This window comes from Triturus cristatus, chromosome 1_1 (genome assembly GCF_964204655.1).
Source record: "Triturus cristatus chromosome 1_1, aTriCri1.1, whole genome shotgun sequence".
NCBI lineage: Eukaryota > Metazoa > Chordata > Amphibia > Caudata > Salamandridae > Triturus > Triturus cristatus.
This window is the reverse complement of record NC_140579.1, coordinates 3798973-3811201: the sequence shown is the minus strand read 5'-3', so window position 1 is coordinate 3811201 and position 12229 is coordinate 3798973. Positions and strand designations below refer to the sequence as shown.

General features: G+C 45.0%; 1 protein-coding gene across 1 annotated transcript; it reads right to left on the bottom strand.

The window, feature by feature from the left end:
- Positions 1-285: 285 nt before the first annotated feature.
- On the bottom strand, positions 286-4599 carry LOC146869056 (UPF0739 protein C1orf74 homolog). Its single transcript, XM_085647961.1, has one exon. The coding sequence runs from the start codon at positions 4450-4452 to the stop codon at positions 3649-3651; it is 804 nt and encodes a 267-aa protein (XP_085504087.1). The 5' UTR covers positions 4453-4599; the 3' UTR covers positions 286-3648.
- Positions 4600-12229: the final 7630 nt, after the last annotated feature.

Here is a 12229-nt window from a genome sequence, read left to right as displayed (position 1 = left end):
GCACGGTTTTATACGATAAGCTGGAGTATGCATTTTACAGATTTTAGACTGACGTTAGACATAAAGTGGTAAAATCTTTCTCAGGAGTTTCGTATTTGTAAAATATTTTTTTAAATAATGTTTTATGGAGTATTTTGCCTGCTTGCAATTTTAGGAAACTATTTAATAAAGCTTCCTACAAATGTTGAAATTATGCTTTTAATTTCTTTCTTTTCTTGTTTTATATTCACCATACTGGAAAAAGCAAACTAACCCATTTAATCTTATATTGCTTGCCCGATTGTCTGTAACCTATACATTAACATGCAAAAACATGGTGGATTCTGTGGAAAGCCTTTGACAAATTACAGTTCTAGTACACAGTTACTAAGCAATATTTTCTTTATTGGAGACAAGAACAAGATAGTATCGCACTGTGCTCCGTGTCTCTGCTTCAGGCTTTCAAGGAAATGAGAACGAAGAGCAAGCGACACTCGGCGGGATAGTGGTGGTTTCAACATTGCCTCGCTACAACCACTCTTGCACACTCTTTACGTGGGAAACGCTTGGTTGAAGTCTCTTCGTTTTTTTTACACCGCCACCTATGAACTCATAGTTTCCACAGGACAGTGACTGTTTCTGCATTTTCTCAATAAAGTGGAACTTAGCTGCCTATTCCAATAGTCTTAAATTAACAGACACCAACTGCTCTGAGTCCAGGCTTTTTTTCTCCGCGGTTGCCGATTCATGCTGTACCTTGTACATTGAGGATTGGCTTGGTTCCCTTCAGATAAACATTGCTTGCTCTGTCCCTTTGCCTTGATCAATAGGGTTGATGCGCATGAAGGGATCATTGATTTGTTTTATAAATTCAGCAGCAGCAAAATGCCTGAACTGCCTTAGTCAACCGCTGCCCAGAGTTAAACACGACCTAAGCTTCATATCTTCAGTACAACTGTAGCTGTAGACACCAACTTGTAGATAGATGATCCATAATGTTAATGTCTTCAATAAACTGCATCATTACTTGCCAACAGTCTAGCTGGGACAGTCGACTCCATTAGAAATCGAACGTTTGCAATCCCGCTTGCCATACAGATATAATGTTCAGTTGTGGTAATATCCGCTGGACTATGCAGCTTCAACTTCAGAGGACACCGTGCCTGCAAGTAGGATTTTTCTCTCGTCCTTCCAGTAATTAAGGCTTCAAGACTGGTGCTGGCAATGCACAAATGCTAGATAGGTGTTTACTCGTTTTTCTTTATTCCAGTTGCATTGCTCGTCTACCACGTTATTGCACATACCCACGCTGTGTGTAACACGCTTGTATTGTAGAACATTGGAGCACTTGATACAGGTACACAGTTTGGTTCTCTTCTTCATCAAGAGCCAATCCTGGGTTTGAACCTAGGTGCGCAGATTCAAAGTCCACAGTTTTGCAAACAGACCATAGCTCCCGACTGTACTGGGCTGTAGCGGTTACATATGAAGCAACAACCATTTGAAAAGGTGGTATAGCACCAAGTTTACAACCTTCACCTCATTATACCATCTTGGGGAGTTTGACTTTTTCATTTGGGAGAATGTCATATAATAAAACTTGACTGTTCTGCTGCTCTTCCGGTACAGAGTTGCCAAGTGTGATTTTAAGCAGGAGCATATGATGGGGGACCCTGAAGTTGTCGGTTTTTATTATCTAAATGGATAGAGCTTAGTAGTAATGTGACAGGACAGGATAGAGAGGTAGGCGCTGCCGCATGATAGAATGACACTTTATTTGGCTGCATACAGAGACTACTACAATTGTGAGTCTCTCACATGAACCTTTTTCCACCTGGCTGAAGCCTACACGTACAGTATGTTAAAAAAAAATTTTAGCAACCCTAATTGCAACTAGGGACATGTTAGTAGCTTACATACTATTGCTTTGGGCTGTCCCTCTTTCTCAAAATATTTGCTTGGCGGGAAAAAATGCTGTTGGAAACCTGTTGCCTTGGCACATTTAACTGGACAGTTAGACTCTTTTTAGCATGAGCCTTTTTGATAACATAGTTCAACAAAAAAAAAATGTGATCCACGTAATATACAGTAGCTACCCTTGTAGACTTTCAGGAGACCAATGTATAATAGTATTCTGGCCCCCCCCACACACAACCTCCTTCTCTAGGTTACCGATCTCTTGTTTCAGTTCTTGTCCTAGATCTATTTTGACTTCCCTCACTTTTGGCAAGGCAAGTTCATCTATAGTCTGCATCAGTGAGACTCGAACCTGGTGAAGTATTGATGTCACCACTACTCATTCTTTCTTTAGCCAATCGCAAGAGCTCGATTAGCTTGTTTATGAGTCAAGTACGGGTTTTGTAGACCTCGAAGGTGAAACCATATGCCTGGAGAGAAAAAAGAGGAGCAGTTCTGCCTGCCTTTAAATCTCCTTGCATTCTTGCTGATCTCCACATAAGACGAGGGTGGGTGTGCACTACCATTTGCTTATAAGGTATGTGTTCAGCAACTGACCAACTGAAAAGACCCTTTGAGATCTAATAGATGCTGAAGATTCGCCTTGTAGACATGCTGCGCGAGTTCATAAAAATCTTAACTGGGTAAAATATTCTATACATTAGTCTGCAGATGCTTTTGGATACATTCCTGTGTAAAGAAAAATACTGGCCATTACTCAATACACCAAAAATATTAACCTAATTGCAAAGACCTAATGCTTGACACTAGAAAGAGATGTTTAAGTATAAAGATATATTAGAAAGGCACACTTGAATATGAATACCTGAAAACATTTTAGAAGCAAATTCAGATTTATAGAACGAAAAAAGAGAACAGACCAGCTTAACAGCAAGCAGTGTATGGAAAGGACAACGAACATCTGTGGGGATTTAGCCTCTGGCGTTATTTTCCCTGGTCTGTAATAAGCTATCCGAATAGCACATCTGTACCATGTACGTGTCCTTGATTTGTGCTTGTTCAGAAATATATCACTTCTTGGTGAAACGGCACAGGGTCCTGGCACTAGACACTTTCGCAATAGTCTTGGTTCTGCTGAACACACACGGCTGCATTGTAGTTTACTTTTTATCTATTCACAGTTTGGGGAATTAACACATTTGAAAGACACCTGAGAAGTGCAACAGGCATATCGCACCGAGGTATTAAATATACAACACACTCTGTAACGAAAACAACTGAAATTGAAAAGTAAGCTAAAATTGAGATGATTATCAAATTAGCCCTTTGAATATTCATAATTACAAAAGAAAACTCTAAATCGTGTAACTTTTCTCAAATGCTGTTCAGTTACTAAAAGCCACAACATCAGGAAGGAATCTCCTTAAAAGCTGGGGTGTCTACAAGATGTGTGCACGAGAGGAATAAAACTGGGATTTTGGTCTCCTGTAACTGTGATTTTCCCTGGATTACAAAATGTAGTTAAGTGCTCACATTAAGACATAGATCTCCTACCCAAAGATAGAGAAAAAAAATAAAGCATGAATGGAGAGAAATGTGAAATACATTCCCCGTATCAATTATTCTTCCGAAGTAGGATGGTATTGGTATAGTCCAACAACAATTCCCAGCAATGGCGAGATACAGTGCCAGAGGCGTATGCAGATTTGTGGTGAAGGCTTACACCACTAATTTTTAAAACATGGATGTGATTTACAAAGCTACAGCTGTCAAGACTGTCAAACGACTGGTCACACTTAAATTAGTAAAACAATTCTGTTTAGAAAAAGCATTCTTCAGGTTTTCATTCCAAGAGTCTAGATACTCCCTCAAGCAGTGGTGCAATCCCTCTGGAACGCTAAAGGAGTAAAGCTGAAATCGCATGCTATCGCTCATCTTTAAACATGATCCATCTGCACTGAAGACCCGAAGAGGCGTGAGGGCTAAGCAATTTTCAAACCCTTTCCTTGTATCAAACCAGTAGGAAGCAGGATACCCCAAAAGAACGCCAAATATGCTGCACAAATTCCATTCTTGGCAGTTTACTGCCCCCATAGACACAGTTCCAGGTTCACCATTTCTAAATAGGGTGAGATGACTCAACAGTTCAAAAACGTGTCCCTTGATCTCCTCGGAAGGGCATGGTTCACAGACCGTCGGACTTGTCTGGCCTGTCGAAGCATCAACAAAGGCAACAGCATTTCTGTGCAGAGCAGATTCCAGATTCAACACTGCATTCTCCACATTCACCACAATTATGTGATCTACTATGTCAAGGAGATGTATGTGGTGCTTGATCCAACCAATGAGTTGAAGTTCCTGAAGGAAGTTGCAGAGTGGCACAATCCCAGCTGTGCTGTAATCATACAGGAAGGCAGGTTTCAACCCACAATCTACAGCTAGTATTTCAGTGGCAAGGTTCAAGGCGATGGATGGAGGGAAATTCTTCTTCTTCTTCCCTGTCCCCAGATGACGTTGTGCTGCTGCGATCAACAGTGGAGAAAATGCTGCAGACATTATTTGGTGGTTCAAGCAAACATTTTGTCTGTTTCAGTAAACTAATCTAAGAAACAACCTTGAACCCTTATTGAATTAGGCTGATTCCATGCGATCACTGCTCTCAAATTTGTGAATTCATTACACATGTAATTTTGCTTTTGCTATGCTTCCATTCACTGAAAGAAAAAAAAAAGAACTATGTATTATTACAAGTTACATAAATAAGTCACTTAAATTAATGTAACCAAATGTGTGAAGAAAAGATTCACTTGACAAAGTAGTAGATACACGTCAACAGGGTTTAGCATTAAGAATGGTCAAAGTACTATTACAGTTGGTCACACAGAATACTCAGACTTGGTACAGTCTGTGTTACTGTTACTTCCCAATTAGTATATTCGCATGGCCAGGCAGGTACATTTACTACTGGAATGCTTTCACCAGCCTCTAGTGCATCCGTGGGGCTGGATAACGTTACTGGAATCAGGATAGAATTGTCCAGCAGTAAAATCATTAAAGGTGGTTAGGGGATTACAGAATCGGAATAACAGATCTGTGCCAAACTTTGCACCTAACGGACTGCTCCTACATTTGAAGAATATATCTATTTCGAAATTCTCAAAAAGTCTCAGGAGTAAAATGTATACATGCAGAATGTGTACAAGTTTTCAAATCCTCATAGGAAATGTAAGACGAGTGACTACTTGCACATGTAACATTTTTATTTCTCCACAAAGAAAGTATTTTCCCCTCTGCACATACCATTTTCTCTAGATCCCCTCTTAATTTTGGTGGCAATTATTTACCATTCATATTGTGGAAGCAAACTTAAAGAAGTAAATTTGTATATTTTTCCATGTTTGGAAACTACTTGCAAATTGTTGGAGATTACCCACAAGCTTAAGTTTCTGTGGGCATTGAAGAACCTTTACAGGTCGACTAAACCCAGAAGGCCCACTGCCTAATACACTTCTACTACTACTTTTACAATTGTGAAAAGTCCACCATACTAGCAAAAGTGCAGCACTCGTCAATGCATGTACTGAAAAGTCTGTCATTTCTCATTAACCAGAATCAGGAATTTTTGCCAGGCAATCAAAATGTTTGCATCCATAAATTTATCTTGGGTACAAAAATACTTTAAAAACATAGAGCCCATGGTAGTTCTGTTTGCAATCGTTAGTTGATAAGAACAACCTTTTTGACCTCTAATATCTTTTGGATCCATTTGAGAAGTCATCCTCAAACCTTTCAAAGATGCGGAAGCACATGGGTTTGATAGGTTTCACGAGTCTAGTAAAGACATTCCCAAACCTGTAATTCACATTTAAAATCCCATAAGCATATTTCCTCACTGACACACCAAAAACCTCTAAACAATTTGAAGCCAAACTTGAACCAGATGGTATTGCTTGGCCAAAATGTAAATACTTTTCTGGTCTGGTGTACATCTGTTCAATAATTCTGAAAACAACTAAAAATGAGAGAATTGAGAATTTCTTAATGTGACTTGTCAGACTTGCGCAAGCCATGGATTGTAAAAAAATATTGTGCAGTCTCATGAGAGCAAAGTGGGCACATCACAAACTGGGGGTGGGGTGATACTCACAGGGGTGGAAAAATTCCATGGCGCACAAAAATCAACTACTAACCACCAGTGGCAAATCACACTTTGACTCAAGGGTTGACATGCAGCTTTTTTTATTCCCTAACACACTTTCACTGACTCACTTTTACTGACTAGGATATTAAGCTATAGAGTAAAGAGGCACTTGGCTATACACCAAGGATCTTAGACAACATCCCTATATCCATTAACACTAGCCCATCCCTGTTCCACTTTAGGAACGAGTTGCATATGCATCTCTTTAAAGAACACCACATCGTGATGAAATACACTTTTGCTATCAAGAATCAACTATTTTTCCAATCACTAAATGACTGCATCCTAGCCTTTGACACTGTACAGCTCTCGGCTACCTTTTGGGAAGGCATGCGCTATACATATAACACATACATACGTACATACAAGTGCCTCCCCGTACTCTTGTAGTAGGGACTGCCCCACCGTAGCCGAGAATGCCTGATAGAACTCTGGCGGGAATCTGTCTGCCCTCCCCGGAGCATTCGCCCTAGGGAGCGCCTGTTGCGCTGCGCCCACCTACTCCAATGACAACTGGGCATACACTGCCTCCACACACAACGGGGGTAGGTGCGCCAGGGGTAATCCCTCCAAAAGTGGTATATAGCGGTCTGCTTGGAGAGCAGGGTCCGCCTTGTGCACTTTCCTTAAGTGTCGCTGAAATACCTCAAGAATGGCTGCTCTGGTGTACACTATTGTAGCTTCCGGCGTGAGCAGACACGTAGTCAGCGATAGGGCTTGTTCCCTCCGCAAGATCCAGGTCAAAAGGTGCCCAGACTAGTCCCTATTCCTGTGTAATGTTCTCTGTACTGACGGAGTGTGCATTTATCTAGCCTATCCCATATGTCGCCGATGAGTCTGGGCAGACAGTTCTCTGTCATCAGCAGTCCAATGCACCTGTTCCTCTGCTTGGGCTGCCCCCAGGGCGTCCTCCTGCTCTTTGAGCTCCCGCTGGAGCTGTCGGCAGACCCCACACATTAGTCACATACATACATCCCTCAACACCACATTCAGTGCTTCCCACTCCGTGACCCTACTAGCCATCCCCTCCCATTTAAATGCCATATATTCCGTCAGTCCATGAGACAGTGCCTCCCTGCCTACCGGGTCCTCTAGGATTTTAGCAGACATTCTCCATGTCCTCGGTACCTGGACAGGACCTCCCCACTTCAATACTGAGTTAAACGATCTAAGTGTGTCACTACAACGTCTTCTCCTCTGGACAGTCCAATATGTAGTTAAAGACCCCCATCTACCGAATGGGTACGTCCAACTCCTGTATTATTAAGTCTTCCATGACCTGATAAAACGCTGGATTATTGGCATACGGGGCGTAGGAGCTTAAAATGGAGTAGTCACAACCGTCTAGTGTTCCCCTAATCAGCACATAGCGACTGTTCACGTCCGCCTCCATATATGTGTTCACGTCCGCCTCCATATATGTCAATGTGAAAGTTATCCCGGGAGCCACCCATATCAACACACCCCTAGCATAAGTCAAATAGGAAGAATGGTACATCTGACCATGTCATTTCTTGGCCACCCTGTCTAGATGTCTCCTGTAAGCATGCTATAGATAAGTGATGTCTTTTCAAGAAGGTAAGCACTCTATGCCTCCTGGTAAAAGTGCCTAGGCCCCGGACATTCCAGGTCAGTAGTTTAAATTCAGTTGCCATCCCCATGTACTGCGTGTTTCAAATAAATCCCCTGTTGCCGACCCTTAGCCACTGTGTGCTGCTGCTGCAAAAAGCTGCATCTAATAAACCAGCAATACATTAACAGCTCCCCCCCCCCGCACCCATGGACAAATAACGTGCAACTGTGCAATCGTTAGTGCCCTCCCCCTGCTCGTGTCAGGATGTGCACAGCCTACCCATCAGTCCAACAGGGACTGGTTAATTCCCCAGGGAGAACTAGAGTCCTGACCAGGATCAAACCATCATTGTGATCAGCCATAGCCCACGGAGGGGCAACAATGTATCAATCTCCAGTGTGTACACAATGCAGGCAACAGTTGCTCCTCTCATCCACCATCCCTCCTAAGTCTCCCGCCCAGCCACACCACCGTTCGACCATCAAACAGTTCTGCAGCGTTACCACACGCACTGAAACCAGGGTCTACAGCACAAGTGCACATGGTCACTGCACTTTCATAACAATAAAGAAGTAACAATCAGGTATAGTCTTGGGCACCACTCTCAGTCGTCTTCCGTTTCCGGTGCTGGAGCTGGCAGGGAGTCAAGAACAACATCTTCTGTTGGGCTCAGGGTCACTGGCACATCTCCAGGCTCCAGTATGGACGAGGTAGAATGTGAGTCTGAAGCCTGCGTTTCTAAAGTCCCAAGGTGCATGGTGCCTTCCTCTCGAAAGGTGACCCTCTGTTACTCCAGCGGCATCTCGCTAGGCCCCCCCTGTGGTCTGTCCATTTCGTTGCACCCCCCCACTTGGACATGAGAGCCCCATTGTCACCTCTGGCTACGCGGTTCATGGGGAAGGAGAGCATCTCCCCGACAGGTACCATGGGCACAGTTGAGTACGGATCCACTGTTCCGACGAGCTCCCCTCAACTTGTTACGGGAACCCCAGGACGTGGATATTGCTGCGCAGGGCCCAACCCTCCGCATCTTTGACCCGACGCTCCAGAGCCCTTATGGTCGTGGCCATTTAAGCCACCTGCTGTTCATAAAAACCACCTCTCCTCTTAGCTCAACAATGTCTCCATCCGCTCTGGACACCTTGTCCACTACTTTTCTCAGGTCCGCCCTCAGTAGATTCACGTCCACCTAGACTATTTCTATTTGGTGTTCCAGGGCCGTTCTGGAGCCCTATATGGCTGCCAGCAGGTCCACGCTGGAGGGTTCCACACCTCTATCTTCCCCCTCTTCGCTGGTACCCTTTTGTCTAGTTATCCACTGTTGGGGGTGTTGCATCGTGGTATATTGAGTTATTGTGTTGGCGGAGGGGACACTGTGCCTTATCCTTACCCATGTCACAGAGGTCCAGGGCATCCTGTGTTTCAGCCAACAATTCCAATGGCATGTTCAAAAGAAGGCTAGGGCGCTGCTGGGTCCATTTAACGCCCCGCCCCATGGCGGGGGCCAAGGCCATTGGTGCACCACCACCCAGTCTGCCCTCAATCCAGCCACCCGTGGTCAAGCCCCTGGGGGCACCGAAGTACAAGGCGCTCCAGGTCAGTTCCACTGCTCATGTAGACAATCAGAGTTCTCCAGCTCTACCCATAACTGGGAAGGCGGCCAAATGAGAACGATATGGTAGGCTTTGTGTGGTGATTATTCATGACCCGGGTCCGTCCCCTGCTAACGTGGCTTTCCTACGACTCAGTGGGAATCCTCCAGGTTCCAGGATCACTGCTGTGCCCAGGGCGGGCCCCCCACAAAACCCTCAGGGGCCCCTGACAAGCCACTGGGTCGCAATGTCATCTGTGCAGGTCCGCCCACATCTCCTCGGGCTTGCAGCTATCCCTTATTGCCCAGCCTGGCGGATCCCTCTCCGGTGACTCACCGATCTGAAGGCCAGATGGGGCCCCGCCCCCACCTCTCTTCGATGGCCCTCTGTCTCTCCCGTAATTTCTCACCCCCAGCATAGGTCCCTCAGGACCACTTCAATAACATCGCAGCACACACTGACGCAGTGGCCCCACCAGCTGTTCGTCCGCAGTTTCACCGGGGCTCCGCCAGGCCAACGTTCCTCGGGGATGAATAGGATCCAGTTGCAGTTGGCGGTTTATCCCTATCCCCGTCAGTTGCCATACGCCCCAGTGCCCCATGCTCAGGTCCACCGTCCGGCAATACATGTCCAGAGCAAGGGTCCGGCATAAGCAAGCAAGGTGGTAAGGCTCTAGAGCCGCGACACAACAGCTGCTAGGCGTGGAGGCGGCCGGCACTAGTACGGTGCGACTTGTGCCTCTCCAACATTAGGGCACATACCAGCCATGCTCTGCGCATGTAACACAAGAGGAGCGCACAGCATTCAGCACACCTCCAACAGCCACCCAAGTAACCAAAGGCTCCACCACCGCCATCCAGCCACCCAGCTAGACTTAACACCACCCATGGCTTTTAATCACGTCTGTCAAAGTCCAGGTTTCTGCCAGGAGATACTCCATGTGTTCCTCTCCCCGCCCATCTAGACCGCTGAATGCCTTAACCACACATATGCGTGGTTAAGGCAGATGCGTGGTTTAGGCAAGCGTTGTTCTGCTTGTGTGGAAAGGCAGGCATGAGTCAGCTCGGTTGTTAAGGCTGTTTTCCTTTTGTAGGTCCCTTGAGAGGGTGAGCTTGTAATCTTGCATGGGAAGGGGATATTTGGCTTGACCCATCCCAGATGGTAACTGCAAGGCTTAATTTGCCCGTGTGCAAGAGTGAATCGGTGACCCCTGTAAGCCAGGAGAGGGACACTGTGGGCTGCGCCATGCATTGAGTTCTGTGCAGGGACAAATGAGGAATTTAGTGCTTTGACGCTGCCGGCTATTATTCATCTTTATTTATGAAAGAATGATACAAGTCATAAAAAGGTCACAAAGAGGATCGTTCTACTCTTTGCTGTTTCTACAAATGAACCTTTAATGAACCAAGCCACGCTAACAAGAAATTTGGGTTCTTCCTTGAGGCGGAAAGATTTTTACTCTTCCTAAACTAAAGAAACAGTGACATTTCCAACACAAAAATCTTTTCCCCGCTCTTCAAGTAATACACAATTGTGTCCTATTTCAGAAATTACCCAGACCATGTCCTGAGGAGAACACGTAAAGGAATTAGGGTTTGAAACGCATAGACCACGACTAATGGGGTATCCTTGCACAACGAAGATCAATACAGAGGACTAAAAATTAATTTTCAGTGTAAAAGAAAAACAATCCCATCAAGTCCATATTAGATATCTTGGACCCCCATACTGTACACCAAGAGCCCCTGTTGTTAATCTATCGCTCTGGCTCCCCAAATGTAGGACTGGTTGAATATTGAATTTTACATGTTTTTTTATTTGTTTATGCTTTAAGATTTGTATGTCACAATGAACACAAAGATTTTTGTAAACGTTGTACATTTCATAATAGAAAGTTGATATTTCTCTCTTGCTTGAAAAGATATTTAAGATTAAAAAGTGATATGAGCATTTGTAAAAAAATATCCAGAGGTCATGTTTATTGAGTAAAAATGATCTTCACAAAGAAGTAAAATTGTTAAAATGTCGCAGCCACCTATTGTTGTTTCGTGTTTATATGGTATAGGTTACGGCACAGGAGAGTTACTGCAGCAACCCCATGTGCCAGGAGCGACATGGTACAAAGTATTGTCAAGTTCGCCCCATCACCAGGGAAAACTAAAGCTGCGACCTGCGGGTCGAAACTGAGCACCAAGACCTGCCCCCTCACTGACCCTGTGGATGAAGGAGGACGCCGAGTGGACTTCATTCCGCCGCTGACATCCAATTTGGGAGTACAAGATCAACTCCTTCCCCCCTGTGTGGGGACTGGCTGAACTTATTGCACCAACAGAAGCCTGGAGCACCTCCAATCGCTGTCGAGACAGGCAGCACTGCTTGGGAGAGAGCCTGCGACTGCTGCTGCGTGTACCACAAGCTGCCCGGATATGCAGAGCAGGTTCAGAGCATTGCAAGTGCCAACAGACGGGCACCCGCTGAAGTGCTGAACGCTTCTGTGCCGCTGGAGCGGGTAAGACTTGATTTGTGCCCCGGGTGATTAGCTGCTGAAGGTGATGTGGCACTGTAGATACTTTTGACGATTTCCTGAGAGTCAAAGAGGACTCTTGAGTAAGGCCTACTAGTGAGCATTCCCTGGATGCGGCCATCAGTGAAAGCAGAATTATCCTGTACACACTGCAAGGGAGAGTGTGAGAAAGGGGTTTGCTAGATAACGACTAGAGCCCCGGCCTCAAGTGGATTGTGTTATTGTTTCCGAATATCGTACACTTCTTTGAATGAACAGAGTTAGAAATAAAACACTTCTTTCTATGGTAAAAACAATTATTTGACTGGAGATTGATTTATTGACATTACTGAGTGCACTTTGAGTTACGACTTGTGTTCACTAATCTCTCCCTACACATCCCTACCCCGCCGCCCTCCTGAAGGAGCCTTTGACTGCTTTGACTGCTCATCCAAAGCTACTGC